At 37.6% G+C, this 16,636-nt stretch overlaps 1 protein-coding gene across 4 annotated transcripts in view; it reads right to left on the bottom strand.

The window, feature by feature from the left end:
• csmd3b (CUB and Sushi multiple domains 3b) overlaps window positions 1-16,636 on the bottom strand; it is a 403,012-nt gene that overhangs the window by 182,416 nt on the left and 203,960 nt on the right. For all 4 annotated transcript variants that reach the window (XM_047808110.1, XM_027175911.2, XM_047808109.1 and 1 more), the window contains one exon: window positions 2,630-2,717. In XM_047808110.1, coding sequence (XP_047664066.1) covers window positions 2,630-2,717 — 88 coding nt within the window. The remainder of the gene's footprint in view (window positions 1-2,629; window positions 2,718-16,636) is intronic.

A 16,636-nucleotide genomic window follows, 5' to 3' on the forward strand; every position in this document is an offset into this window, starting at 1 on the left:
CAATGCCCCGGTGCACAAAGCAGGGTCAAGAAACACATGTATTGCATTGGGGTGAACTGGAGTGCTGACTGTGCACCAGGCTTTACATTTACACTTATAACAATGGCATTTGGCAGACACCTTTATCCTGTTCAGGGTCAAAGTCCTTCTTCAAGAGCTCATTAGTTGCAGGTTATCATTGCTGGGATTCAAATTTACAAATCAAATCATACAACTTCTCACCAGTAATCCACCATATTAACCACTCAGCAATCCTGCTTCCTCAGCAAACATGAGGTGCCTGAGCTTACTTATGTTCTTATGGCTAAAAATAATCCCCCATAGCCATGTTTCAAAATCCAGTGGAAAGCCATCCCAAAAGTGTGGGGCCTGACAACAAAGAGAGCGAGGACTAAATTTGAAATTAGTGGGATGCTCAGATGTCCACAAACCTTTGGCCATATTGTGTACTTTAGTAAGAAGAATTAGACAGCCTTAAGGTTCTTTGGCATCTTTGCATAGCAACATGCTTCCATCAATGAACCATTTCATTTATTTAATTAGGAGTGCCATTATTGATGCTATGTCCATATCTGTTAATGAGTGACCGGAACTGATTGTGCATTTGTTTCTTCACTTTTGCTTATGAAAAATGCTTGGTTTGAGCACTGCATTCATTCAACTGTGTTTCAATCCTCTTAAGTTTTAAATGATCCAATAATAGAGTAGAGAAATTGGGGGATTTTATTTCAAATGTATGATGTATGCAATCTAGAAATTGCAATCCAACCGTTACACTTTCATAAAATGTTTCGCACTGTCAACAAATCATTCTTGATTAATGTTCACAATTGATAAGGGAAATGAGATGAAAGAAAAATATTCTCTGTGTTCAAAATTTCTTCTTGTGAATTTAGGGTAGAAAAAGCTTTTTGAAGATTTTCCTTCTGCATGTGCAACTTGTAGCTACAGATTTTCCCTGCACTGAATGGCAGTCTGTAGACTTATTCCAAAACTAGACAGTGATGGAAAGGACTGCATTAACATGTGCATCTCTTATAACCATATGTAAAATATCTGTAGTTTCTAATGACAGTGGAAAAAAGGAAGTTATGTTTCCACAGGTGACTATTTCCACACAGACAGCAGCAGTAATTGCAATTAGACAGATTGATTGTAGCCCTGATTACCATATGCATATTGTCAACCTCTTTGTCACAGCTTTATTAGCATGGCATTGGAATGTGTGCTATTAGCAGAAGAGAGTGATTTATATTCGCTAAGTGGTTGGACATGAGTTGTTGGAGTAATCAGATGATAGCAATATTAATGACAGGTGTCTGTCTAGAGGTGCGACATCAATAATACAACCGTGCTTGTGTTCTCTTCACTCACACGCTGCCCTTCGGTTCTTGTGCTTCATGCTAGTGAGCATAATAAAGTAGCGGAGAACTATAGACAAGCAGAACCCGAGTAAACAAACTGAAGTGTTCAGCCAAATACGCTGCAGAAGGAAATAAAGTGGTGCAAGATTATGAAATCAGTGACACTGTTTGTTATAGCTGTCAATAAAATACACCATGTTATTTGTGTTCAGGTGTCTGTCTGCCAGATACTAAACCCTGCCTCAAATACAAACAAATAGCTCTACTTAAGTTTTGTAGGTGCAGTATTGAAATAGTTCTAGGAAGACACTCTTTTCACTACTATCAGCTCTGTTCTAAGGATATTAGTTTGCCATTGAACCGGCAGAGAAGCTAGCCATTGGCACGTTCAAGCACAACAGGGTGATTTTTCTCTTTGCACATTTCAGCTCTCAGTGTTGAAACCATACCATGAAACGGCGCCCCTGAGGAAAAGAGGGTGAGGGCAGTTGTAGTGGAAGATATCAGTCTTGAATCCTGATCACAACCTTCCATTAACTGAAAATTCTTACAGAGAACAATAGCTAAAGGCTCTGGTAAACTGATCAAAAGGCTGTGATTTCAAGCCCCAAGCAACAACCAAGCTACGGCAGATTGTAACCCTTTTTGCTCCAAGGGCTGGGGCTGGAAACTGAAAAGAAACCTCATGAGAAGTAACACAAATCCTTAACCCTGATCAAAATGTATTGATCAGGCTCTGGTTAGACTCGAAAAAAAAATGCTCGCAAGTCTATAGCTGTTATAAGGACTCCCCCTTAATGGTTTGTATGGTGCTCACTGAACTTTCCCAGATGTGTTCAATATTGCTGCAGGTAGAAATATTTATACATAAAAGTTAGATAAAACATTCACAAATGGCTCTCATGCTGAAGTACCATGTAAAATATTACTTACAGTAGTAATAACAGGGAAATGGCTACTGTCAAAGAAACCAGAGTATCTTAGCAATTAACTTTAAACTTTTAGCCAAGATTCCTGAATCTTTCAATAAGTGGACACATACTGTACTCGACAAAGAAAAATCTAAAAGGATTAATATATATTTCCAAAAAGTTACATTTTAAGATTTAATATCAGTGTTAGCTTTGTAGACTAGACACTATGTGTTTGCACACTACAGAAACTGTGTGACAGAAGCTCCGGTGTAGTGGACAGTATGTCTAACTCAGTGAAGGCTTATTACAGACTGGAGAAAGGACACCAAGAGATGGTCCAAAGATGATTACCTAAAGTCATTGCCGATGCGTTTGCCGTTTTCAGGCTCCCCTGGGTCTGGACAGGAGTTAGAGGCCTGTTTGATTCCACCCTCATTCACTGCAAAGTCAGAATATAGAAAATAGTTACAGTACATCAGCTGACAAACAGTAGTGAAGAAACAGTAACAGAACTACTGAATAGCAATGAGAGTAGCAAGACTTCAAGCACACTCACATATAGACACATAAAATGTTTTGGCTTCATTCCATGCTGTTGTGTGCTGACAGAAAGGTAGGCAATAAAGCTCAAGACCTTGCCATGGCACGGCATCGTAAATATTTCACCGGTCCACTGTTATGCATTTATTACTTGTCTTTAATTACAGAAGATATATAAGTGCTCAAGAACTATGTAAGGTATAGAAAGGAGCAGAAAATGATTTTAAAACTTCTTGACTTGGCATGATGATCTACTTTGTATGCATGATCTAAACCAATCTGGAAAAAAAATGTGGCAAACTGAAAAGCATGGTAGGCTCGTGCCATGCTGAAAGAATAGAGGGTGATTCAGCTTGATGACTTTCCATCTGAATCCGAGAACTGCGAGTCGCTTCCCATTTTCCTACTGAGTGAACTTCACTCCAAATGCAGGTCATTATCAGAGACACTCACATCCACGCTGCCTCCGGCCATTCAACACCAGGTGCACTAGTCACACTTAGAGTCATTCAACATTTCTCATATAGCAATTCAGGTATAGTCCCAAAAACTCAGAAACTATTGGAAGATATTTGGGCTTGAAATCAAAAGATTAATACGAGAAGAGAGTTTAGAAGTTTCCTCATATTTGCAACTAGTTAAACTGCACAGAATATAGTACATTATGTACCAGACCAACTAATTTTGAGATGATCAAAAATACTGGAACACGTGACTGCTGGGTGTTTCTTGTTACAAAGGTAAGGTAAGAAAGCTGCCTGTGGTCGAAATGGAGGACATTTTGGAGCTGAGAAAAGTGCTAAAAGCAATCAGAACTCATTCCACATGTATTGGGTATAGCGCCAATACAACAATTTGGAACATCCTGAAATAAGAACGAAACGATTCGTGTACAGAACAGCAGACACCGAACAGGATGGCCAAGTCAAACACAACAGCAGCTGATGACAGGAACATTGTCAAAACTAGTCTAGTCAAACTACTCAGAACCCATTATACTGTAGGTGCGTGCTGAAAAAAAAAGTGCTATAGGAAGTGTGTTAAGAATTGTACCAGAAATAAACAATGGTATATTTGTGTCACTAAGACTACAGACCTAAAATTAAATGACAATATTTAAAATACAAACTGAATGATTTTTATACTGATGAGCTGTATACTGTACATATTGAATGGAACGTCTAAACTTTTTAAATTACAGTTCCTTGGATGTTATCTTTGAATAGGAAACCTTCTGTCAGAGAGTTCTTCACACCATCTTTGAGAAATGAACAAAAAATTCTTAGGGTTCTGGATAAAATTATACAGTACTATGGTACTAGATAATAAGTACCCTATTATAAAAGAGGTTTTCTCTAACTTGTTTCCTGGTGGAATGCTCAAAGGTTTTGTTGTAAACTCTGCAACAGAATGATTTCCCTATCAGAGAGAATTTTAAGCTGAACCCCTAAGGAAGCATAGAACCTTCACCAATTCAAAGAACACTTGAGGAGCACATTTTATGGTTTCTGAATTTTGCTAATCTCAAAATATGGATTCGATGCGTTTGTATTCCAAATTAGCCCTTGGCCACCAGGCCACCGAAAAAAGTTTGCATTAATAGAATTTTTTTTTTTGCTATATAATTTCGTACTACAGAAGGAAGTCCTATCTTCATTTAGTAATTATATCATATTTACTGCATTTTATTTCAAATAAAGTCCCATACTTGTCCACGAGAAATATTACGGCTTGTTACCTAGCAACCGATGATTTCCCTCTGTGGCGAACTGGGTAGATTCAACAGAGGACATTGTACTTTCTGGTTTCTCAGTAAGCTGTTTTTTTGTTTGTTTGTTTTTAACTTCATGAGAGAGAGAGAGAGAGAGAGAGAGAGAGAGAGAGAGAGAGAGAGAGAGAGAGAGAGAGAGAGAGAGAGAGGCTTGTGAAAAAACTACCTTTTACAGTATATCCGTATAGCTGCTATATTGTGATTTGTTGAGTATTAAATGTTACATCATCAACATATTTAGTTACATGGATGACATTCTCAGGGTTGATATTATATTCCAAAGTGACAGTTTTTCCATTTACACATTTTTAGTCAGTTTTTTCAGAAGTCTGAGCCATTTTATTTCCTGAGAACCAGTGTGTGCTTTTTTCCTAATGTGTACTTCATTCCCATTCCCAATTATACTCTCAGAAGATTGCCCACAACCAATTATGTATTTTTTGCACTGCCAGTAGTTTGCACAAATTTCTGTTTTTGCACACCACATTTCAAACTGTCGCTATCGTATAAGTATGTATATGTGTATTTGAACACTCTCTGTTCACAATTTCTCTAGTTTTGCACAATGTACTTTATAATCTAGAGAGTGCACACTGGTCAGTACTACTTTGCATATTTGTCTTGTAGTGTATTGTCTGTTTGCACTGTCTTTTGTCTCACACTGTTTGCACTAGGTTGCACACGTTGCACTTACTGGCTAGGACTTACAGTAATTTCTCCTCATGTTCTGACTTTACAGCTTGGATATTATAAATGTACTGTAATGGGGAAAAAAATGAAGAAAACCTTAGATCTGACAGAACTATACGTGAATAGTGAAACAATTACATAAGATAATGCAAATTAGTTACAATTAGCATATATATAGCGCATAACAAATAAGGAAACACAAGACGTTTAGTTAAAATACTGCCTAACAAGGAGACCCAGCTGTGTCATTTATCGCCCATGGTCGGAAGTCCACAGGAACTGGCTGCATTCCCACTTGCACTGAGTGGTTGGTAGAAATAGCAGCAGAACTCACATACCCTGATAAAAGCTTGCACAGCCTTTGCCCTGCTAGATTGCTGTAATCTTTCAAAATATAGGGGTGCATTTAATAGGTATTGGAACCGGAATGGACCAAAGTAGATGAAAAACAAGATTTTATTTTTCACAGAATGTATTTTTGTGGCTGCTGCCATCCATTAATTCATCCAGTCTACCTGGCATAGAAGAACTGCTGCACATCCTCTTGGACTAATGTAGTTGCTGTTATATATGGATGCTAGCAATGGATTGGCATGCCAGAATGAGAGCACCTAACTGCTTAAAGAGAGAAAAAAAAATCTCTGTACATTTCTGATGTTTGTAAGAAAGTCTGCACTCACAGCTTCGCTGAGTACATAAGAATGTGTTACAAAATACTGAACAACAGTTGCGTGTATGCATTTACTAGGATGTAAGCAAATACAAATACATTATTCTGAATGAACAAATAATGTATTCTAAACAGGGTGTCTGGTTGAGACTGGGATTTCAAAAAAGTTGCCCAAGTTAGCAATTTACATGCACCTGGGTCCAAGCAATTGATCATATACAATATTAAGCTCATGGGACCAACAATGAACATTTTTATTAGCATGAATGTATTATGTTTATTTATTTATCCTTAGTAACTGCCCTGTCTGGTTTATACTGGTTGAAATTCTAGTTTGTTCTGCATTATTTTTAAAAACAGATTCAACTAAATTTTGTCCAACCAGGTCCAAACAAGAGTAATACCTGGACTCCCGGGACTGAAGAAAAAAAAAAAAAAACATTCCTGCACAGATCTTTGTTTTGCATGCTAACCTGGCTGAGGCTGAATAACTGTCCGGGGCATCATTCAGAGACCATGATGACAGTGTAGTCTGTTGGACCAGTTCCCTATTCTTTGGTTTGTGTGTGTGTGTGTGTGTGTGTGTGTGTGTGTGTGTGTGTGTGTGTGTGTGTGTGTGTGTGTGTGTGTGTGTGTGTGTGTGTGTGTGTGTGTGTGTGTGTGTGTGTGTGTGTGTGTGTGTGTGTGTGTGTGTGTATGGCTTTGTGTGGTGAAAGGCAGGAGTTTTTGGGGTCTACAGTCATCCCTCGTTTATCGCGGTTAATGGGGACCAATTGCGATAGGTGAAAATCCATGACGTAGGATTGGCCCTAAGTTTGATCTTTTCACTGATGGTCATCATCTTCCTCTTTCTCTTGGGCTCACTAGAGGAATCTTTCGCAGGGGCACGGCACTTAGGAGGCCTTGTAAGGGCTTAACGGAAAGTTAATTTCGAACACAATACGCGAGACACAGTTGACAGCGTGAACGAGAGTGGCGAGATACAACAAGGGAAGAATCTGGGAGAGGATGCGATGATGCACAGCCAATCAGCTCAGATCTCATGCCGGGAACCAATCATGTGCCTTGTCTGAGTGCCAGTGGGTATGTACAAAGCCTCTGAGAGAGTTTCTCTCTTTGTCTGGCATCCTGGGAAACCGTTTTTATTTAAATTTTTCAATGAATATTTTTCAAAAATCAGCGATGCACTGAGGCCGCGAAACTTGAACCGCGAAACTTGAACCGCGAAACTTGAACCGCAAAGTGGCGAGGGATTACTGTATTATGGAAAGTTTAGAAAAATCCAGTTTAGTCCCCACACACATACACAAATACAAAAACAAGCATTGCTATTCAGAACACTTAGCAGATAAAGAAACGGATACTGACATTGTGTTGCACAGTAGCATATACCCTAGCAGATACTAAGCTTTGATTTACATAACACAAAGCCTCTGGTAATTAAAATGACTTACAGAAAGGGCAGAGTCGAGGGAAATCCTCTAGACAGTACTAAGGTGTACAACTGTGTCTGCACTTTCTGTTAAGAGGATAAACCGGCCTCAGCGGTTGATACAAACAAACAAATATGACATTTATGTTCTTTTCTATTGCTGAGAAAATGTCCCTTTGTTGACACCAGCTCACAAAGAGCTCATAAATGAATCAGTGTTCCTGCTGGGCACAAAAAGACAGAGAAGATAAACAAGCCGGTGAATCACTGGATAAGAATATCTGTGTTTATGCATGCAGATGAAGGCACTGCTAAGAGAAAGCTGCTGAGAGACAAGTTGGAACCCACACTCCTCTCTGTCAGAAGAGTGGCAGCTCATCTTTATTAGAGATCGTGTCTTAAAAAGTGGTGATCTGTCTTTGGATGTGTCTTTAGTAATGGTGTCACAGATGAACAGGAAATAAAGCACACTGCCATGTGTCTTCTTGTCTATCTTCCTGGCCCTGCATTGAATAATTTAAAATCATTGACCCTATATTGCGGTCTCTATTTGTAAGATAATGTAAGGCAGAGGTGTGCATCAAGAGTAAGTGGCCAGATTTTACTATCCACAAAAAGAAAGATCAATTTCATGAGGAGAATGTATAGGTTACTCCTGTAAGGCTGCGCAATGTGAGTTCCTTCTTTATCCTCATCAGGCTCAAGATGGTTTAGATGGCTAATGTGTTTAAATTTGGAGAAACGCTACTGTGTGAGAATGTGAGTTGTTAAGAAGGTCCGAAGGGGTGGATTCGAAGCCGAAATCCTTTGAGAGCGAGTGTTAAAAGCGTGGGATTAAAACAATAGGTGGAAAATATGTAAAGAACAGGCATCTCTGTTGTGTCCCTCTTCTCCCTATTGTTTATATGGAGTCATATTAAAGATCCTTGTTTCTGTGGCAAAGAGCAGAAAAACCTGACAGCTGGTTTCTAATGTTCAGTATGCCATGAAACAGGGAACACAACAGTTGCTCAATTTACTCTTCTTCACAGAGGTTCCAGTTTATTGTCCGGTGACTGAGCTCTAGCCTGTATGGCAGAGGAGACTGGTGGCTGCAGCATTTCACCCTCACCTATAGTGCTTTCTGCCCCACTTCCTCATTTGCTTGTTGCGGTTATTCCCAGGTGAATCATGCCAGATGCACATCAAAGAACCTTGCAGCTCTGGGTGTAAGAAGTTCAAACACTGAATACTGAATGTGTCCTCTGATGTTGAAAACCTCTTGATAGTAAGTGAGCAGAATATAACAAACTGCAATTGCCCTATTATAATGTCCATACCCTTAAAATGAGGCTGACATTCTTAATGTTAAAACTCAGACATTGATTTATTTCAAATCCAGTTGGAATGTAGTACAAAAATTTTGTCTCACTCGATAGTGATGCAAACTAGATTTCTAGCTGTAGCTAGAGAGTCTGGTACATTTCAGAAATAAACACAGCCAAGATCCTCTGATTTCCACCAAAACAAGTAATGTGAACAACCACAGATGTATTCCTGTAGCGTATCAGAAGGGAGGACCCTCTAAATTCGGCACTATCTCTTCGATCTCTTTTAATATTTTTCACAGAAAAGTTTCCATGAACATCTTTCACTCCAGTGACTGTCAATGTCTTGCTCCGAAATTCTCACTGTGATACAATGTTCAAAAGTATGTTTTTGAAAACTGGGACATTAAAAATTTGCAAAGATGGAAATACGGCGAGCCCTCGAGTCGTAACCGTCGAGATTCTGAAGCTTGTATCCAGAGAAGTGCACAAAAGATATGAGATGAGATGCTCTTTGGTGAAATGTCGAATACTGGGACTAAATTACTTAGAAACTTTACACTATATTCTAATTTACTTTAGTGTAATTGATTTCTTAAATCTGATTGGCCAGAAGGTGTGAGTTAATTTTAAATAGCATATCTCAGTCTTTAGGTCCAGCTGTAACATGACTGATAGGTTTAAAATGAATGTGCTCTTTTTGTTTCTGTAGGAACTGGTCATTCACCGGGATGCAACAAAAACTGAATAATAAATTAAATGATATCTTGAAGTTTTTTTTAGGAGACGTCTGTGTAAAGGAGTGTCAGGTGTAAACCTTCCGAGCATAGAAAAGTGTTCAGGATAGAGACGTTCCCAATTTATAATCATTTAATTATTGTTTAGTGTTATTCCTTACAACTAATATCTGACTGTTTGTCCCACTTTGTGTACGTAAACCTGATCTTCTGTAACTGAATGACTTTGATGTTAGACTCTGAGGATCGTATTATAGAGATTTTAGGGTATTATTGTTTTCTCTTAACATTTTGTGATGTGATAAAGAAAAATTTAAAATGCTGGACATTATCTATTGCTTTTAATGCTTTAATCTAAAATTTGATGTGCACAAAACACACTGTACAAAGAATATAGAGTTTGTAACAATTATTGAGTTTTACTGATAATTAGTGAGTCAACATGGCTGAACACGACCTATTTCCGATGTAAATATAAACTATAAACGGTGTTAACTAAAATCTGTTCTTGATGGGATGGAAAGTAGATACATTTAATTATCAGGAAGACATGGTGTGTTATACTGTTTTCACAGTAAGCTTCTTTGTATTATAGTCCAACTTTCATTACTGACATTAGTTTAAAAATTCTTAATTTAAAAATTTTTGACCTTGAGCATGCCTGTACATGGGTATTTGAGATATAGCCGTTTACTAAGAACAGATTAATAAAACATTCAGAAACAAACACCATCTGCTGTCTTGTCTCATCCAATAAGCATCAGTAAGTTTATTCTGTGCAGATAAATGGAAGTCACGGACACAGGGACATCTGAACCTCCATGCCTTTTTATATATTTATTATAACTTAATATTTACCAAGTAACACAAGTAATACAATTTCTTGAGTATATTATGGATTAAACCCCTACGGTTTAATAAATAAATAAATAAAAATTCATGATATTAACTTTTGGCTAGACAAAAAGTTTTGGGTAAAATATTAAAATATTAAAAATTAAAAGTAAAATTGACCTAATATTAGGTAAAAAAAAAAAAAACTAGCTCTAACTGGACAGGGTCACACAACAATAAAGGCAGCTTTACACTATACAGTATGATATCTGACCTGATTTTGCTGTTGAATGTAAAATGGCGCAAAATCTTCGGTCGCAAGTTGAGATTAGCAGACTGTGAAGTAATCGCGGACGACAGATCGAGTGCCACTGCGATAGACAGTAGACGACAAAGTAACAGTGTTAATAACTCTTGATTAAAGAACGTGACCACTGCGATGAGAATCTAAAATCCTCCGATATGAGGACGCAATAAGATGAGACGGTGTCCTGAAATACAGTAGCGATAGTGGTTGTAAACTAAACACGTTGGATTTAAAAGAAGAGTGATTTGTTGAATTGGCGAAGCAGCAAGAACATATCAAAAAGAGGCAAAAAGGGACACGTCACAAAGGGAACCAGTTTATGGATTCCAGCTTCCAGGTATGTAGATAGATCATTTGCATGCAAACGCTCTGTGCATCGAGTTTATTTACTATTATGACAACACGAAACTATTTCATGCTTTCCAGTCGAAGAGCTACGAATCTGTGCTGCATCGCTGCACGCACACTCGGTATGGCAGAAACTAGTCATTATATTTAGGATCATCATCATATATTCTGACAGGAAGAACACGTCATCGCACAGTCTGTTAAGCATCAAGGTTAAGCATTAAAAAAAGACCCTACACATGAAAATCCTGCTTAACTAATCTCTTCCATAGTCTCATTTCTCTGTTACTAACACAAAGACAGAACATTGTTTGTACAATAATATCTTCCTTTTTTTTATTTGATCCTTTATGCATGCTTGATAGTACTGAAAATGCTCCTTTTCATATACGTTTGTTGTCACATTGCTGATTTGTTTTGTTTTTAATAACTTTCTTTTCATCTGGACCTCTCTAGCCTCTGTACAAGCTTATGACAAGTCTCTAGATGCCTTGTATCACTGTGCCGTCAACTATGTTTTTTGGCCCTGACAGAGAGCATCTGTTAAAAGACATAATGTAAATATTAACCTTAACTCATTTTTGGTTTAAGTGACTACACCATGTGATTTCTAAAAATAATTTTAGTCCCCGGTTAGTGTTTTCCCTTCACCTACAGAGCTTCTTGTTTCCAGGTTGTTTATGTTGTTTTAGTATTTTGTGTCTTATTTTCCCAAATACTCAGGAGTAGTGGAGTTTAAAACCCAAGATGATATTATAACCCAGCCCATCTTGTCACAGCACTCCATTTGCTTACACTAATGTACTCTAACATACACTATATGGCCAAATGTTTGTGTTCACCTAGAACATCACACCCATATGTGGTTCTTCCACAAAATGCTGACACAAAGTTGGAAACACACAATTGTACAGGAGGTCTTTGTGTGCTGTAGTTTTTTTTTCCCTTTACTGGAGCTAAAAAAAAGGGGGGCGGGCACACAGTGGCTTAGTGGTTAGCACATTCGCCTCACACCTCCAGGGTTGGGGGTTCGATTCCCGCCTCCGCCTTGTGTGTGTGGAGTTTGCATGTTCTCCCTGTGCCTCGGGGGTTTCCTCTGGGTACTCCGGTCCCCCCGGTCCAAAGACATGCATGGTAGGTTGATTGGCATCTCTGGCAAATTGTCTGTAGTGTGTGATTGCACGAGTGAATGAGAGTGTGTGTGCGCCCTGTGATGGGTTGGCACTCCGTCCAGGGTGTATCCTGCCTTGATGCCTGAGGATACACCCTGGACGGAGTGCCGACCCATCACACACTACTGAGGCCGCGAGGTAGTTCGGATAAAAGGTAGAAAATGAATGAATGAATGGAGCTAAAAGGCCCAAACCTGTTCCAGCATGACAATGCTCCTGTGCACAGTATGTGAGTATGGTTTGTCAAGGTTTGAGTTTCCTGCACAAAGTCCTGACCTCATGTCCTTTGGAATTTATTGGAATGTCGACTTCACCCCAGACTTCCTCACCCGACATCTGTGTGTATGTACAACATAATGTATGTATAACCACAAATCCACACAACCACACTCCAACATTTAGTGGAAAGCCTTCACAAAAGACCTGAGGTCATTACAACAGCAAAGGAAGTCAATGTAGAAACACATGATCAATATGTCGTGATTGTGATTGCTGGTGACTACAAACGTTTATATTCATATAGTGTATATTTGTAATGTAGGTCAATTTTAAAGCACACAACACACACACTCACAGATTTCACTTAACTTTTTCCATCTTATACTACAACAGCAATCATAATCTCTCTAATCAATACATTTACAATATTTCAAAACATCTGAAATTAGCACAACACTTAACATAACCATTTATGTCACAGGGACACACAGAATATAAATTCATTGAACCAAATCACATTTTGCCTGGAACAAAAAAACAATACGCTTACATGAAATCCTTAGACACTTATGTTCGATTCTCTCCATGCTCTCCTGTGTATCCTGGTCAACTGAGCATCCCATCATGCATTTAGCTATGTGACCGAGGGGTTGGTCCAAGATGGTGGTGATCCATCCATACAAACGTTGCTCGGGCAAGCAAACAACGTGACAAACACATGCTTGCATGCACCCCTATCTAGAGTGTGCAGAGGGGTCTGTGCAAACCATGCTACACTGGCAAGGAGTCAGGAGTACATCGCCTTACGGTTCCAACACCACCACAAACAGGACACTTAAAAAATTACATTCTGTTTTTTTTTTTTGAACACTTAGCTTTTTGTTTCAACCTTTCAGTGCACACACATTGCATATGCTGAATTTCCTCACTCTAACAACATGCACAAGCAGACAAAAACATTGCATCCCTGCTGAGATAAGAAGAGAAGACTGAGCATTTTTAACTTATATACCGTACACACTCCTCCTCTTCGGACATTTTTTGTTATTTATTTCATACAGCTTCTGTTTTTGCATATTCATCTTGCTGTAAGTTTTGTAGACAGCCTCGGTACGCGTCAGCAATAAGTACACACATTCCTACCTTGTTCACTGATACTGTAGCTTTGACATAAAGCATTTAAACTTAAATACACTACGGTCAACATAGTCATGATAATATTCTATAAACACCACATTCATAACGATTTATAAATACATTGACAACATGCTATAGTACATTTATAAGGCATTATACATATGCATGTTATAGCAATGTTTCATATGCATTAGGCACGATAAGAAATGTAAACAAAACACTACATTATTATTACTGTGTTTAAGCATTCTAGCATTAAGCAAGAAGTAACAAAAAATAGGCTCACGGTCAATTATCAGTTTTTGACTTGAATGAAAAGATACATGCATGTACGGTTTTGTGAGGAAAGTGAGCCAGCTTTGAAAAGTGTTTATACTGCAACATGTTTGAATCAGACAGTGGTGATTAATTTTCTATAACAGCAGCTTAGACAGAAGTTCCAGCTGTAACATAAATCACATAAATCGTATTATTAATGTGCTTGCTCTAATACATAGATCATATACACGGATGTGTAAAGCAGATGCTCCACATATTGTAAGGCTAATGATAAAGTTTTTAGTTCTTTTGCTATACTTGTAGTGTTTTGTAACAACACAAGAAAATGTACAGTATAATCGCTGATATGGTGAAGGTTTAGCTAACATTTTCTAGAAGGGGTCTTAGAAGAGAATAGTCTTCAGGACAGAGCGCTTGGTGTTTTCTGGTCTCTTAGTCACAAATCAAGCTGAGGTTTTTTTTTTGGTCCATTAACTCCAAGAGATAGAATATAGGAAAGACTGATTGCTGTTTATCGTTGTGGTATAAGTGGAATAAAACTTCATAAGATGCCGTAAAATGAAAATAATCCCCTTCACAAATGCTGCATAATTATATATATATATATATATATATATATATATATATATATATATATATATATATATATATATATATATATAATTTTCATATAACAGCACCGATTGTTGTGTGTTATTTCTTAATAAACCTGCAGAATTTATATTATTATAAATTATTTCTCACTGTTCTACTAAACCTAGCTGCATCAGGCTTATTAAAAATAGCAATAAAACCCTGACTAATAAATAGTCAGATATGTTGGAGCTATTAAGAGCCATAGAGCTATGAGCAGAGAATTATAATATTATTATAAAGGAAATTGAGTTTCTGTGTTCTTAGTGTAACAAACTGCACTATATATATATATGCATGGTGCTGTCTATTATGAATAACAAATATTGATATAAAGTGTAAAGCATTTTCAGAAATAATTATGACTTGTATAATGCCTTAGGAATGCATGATTGTGTTAGGTGATCACAGTTCATTACATATGTATAGATCCGTTCGCAGAAAGTACCAAACAAATTATTATCTCTAGTAGATTAATGGTACAGCTCCTCTAGGTGGATGGAAAGATCTGAGTGATTAGCAACTTATATCTAAAATTCCTTACAAATGAGTGTCATTGTAAATAAAAGCCATACAGTATGTCATGGTATTTGTAGCCATAAAATACTGAGATGGAGTTACTGTTCGGTGTAAAGTACTCGCATAACTTTAGTTACTTCTATGATATTCTGCTAACTGAGCACAATAAAGCATTTTTATCTCTGACTGAAGACGATGCCTTCCATTACTGTCGGTAAAGTGCAATGAGAAACCAGCCATACAATAAAGAACAAATGCTATCACAAGTGCAGATGTGGAAAAAACCGAGGGTAATATGATGTGAGTTCTTCTGGTTCAATGTCCTTGTGTCTACTTGACTTGCTGGCTGCATGGCTGAGAAAGAGGGTTCAATTATAGGTCAGTCTAATAGAAGACTATCCACAGTTCAATGTGTAGTGACCCAGTCTGACCCTGCAGGTATTAGTAGCCTTGTCTCAGACTGTGCTGCACAAAACGTGATTTCTATCAGAAAGTGAAGAGCAATAGAGTAATTCCATGTGGTGAATTTACACTGTAAAACATGAGAGCCCTATTAAGTTCTGTGAATTTCTCTTTAGCTCAAGTTTATAAGTTTTCAAATATTGAACTTAATGTACCATTGTTTTGACCACTTGTGGGAGATGTGGTAGTGGTTAAGGTGTTGGGCTACCAATCGGGAAGGTTGTGAGTTCAATTCCTACATCCACCAATCTGCCACTGCTGGGCCCCTGAGCAAGGCCCTTAACCCTCAATTGCTCAGTTGTATAGAAAAATAAATAAATGTAAGTCGTTCTGAATAAGGGCGTCTGCTAAATGCTGTAAATGTAAATGTAAATAAAGCTTACAGAGTTTAATCTGGTTTTTAATGCAGAAGGTGAACTTTTTTTAAGTTAAGTTGAACTATCTTGAACTTCCACATTAAAACATTACATATTTTATTATGTATGTTTTATTAGAGAATGTCCATGTTTTTTCTCTCTTTACCCTAACTGTCTAGATCAGATTTCAAAGCTGTTATATAGAAACAATAAATTGGGACAAAAAGTTGGCGTCTAAACACTAGAGCTTAAAAAACTTTTAAATTCAGCAAAAGAATGCTGTAGAAAGAATTTCACAGTTAATGATTTTATTTGCAGTCCTCTACACTCTAGACATTTCTCAAGAAAGTGTGTGTAACTGTACTGGGTAATTATTATGGGTAAAAAAAAAAAAAAAGGAAGCATGTCAGATTTAAAACTAAAGCTATGGTTCACAAACCAGACGTTCCACATTTTTGCTCTGTTCCTGTGCTGTAGGTGTTGAGATAGAGGAATAACGTTATCTGCTATACAAGTCATTAGGACTTCGAGAACCACTGAACTAGTACACTAAAATGCCAGACAGGTTTTAGCTATTAAAGAGAAAAATGTTCGAAAAATAACTATGATTGTTAGAAAAACAGGATACCTACTGTAGATGCTACTAAAATGCCTGACTTGTTCTAGATATTTGGAGGGAATTACAGCATAACTGGATATATATTTTGAGAGATGGTTGATAACTAGAAACACGGTGGCATTGAAGTTTAATTTAATACAACACAAAAGCAGCAAAATGAACTGGAACATCCTGTGGCTGGCTATACAGACAGAAATAAAGACACATTCTGTTGATATTACCTCAAAGAATGACCTGCTGTATAATACTTAATCTACCCTTGATAACTGTAAACCTTTAAAATAGACAGACTAATAATATATGTACATAGATGTAGTAAAAGTTCA

The sequence above is a fragment of the Tachysurus fulvidraco genome, chromosome 24, assembly GCF_022655615.1.
Source record: "Tachysurus fulvidraco isolate hzauxx_2018 chromosome 24, HZAU_PFXX_2.0, whole genome shotgun sequence".
NCBI lineage: Eukaryota > Metazoa > Chordata > Actinopteri > Siluriformes > Bagridae > Tachysurus > Tachysurus fulvidraco.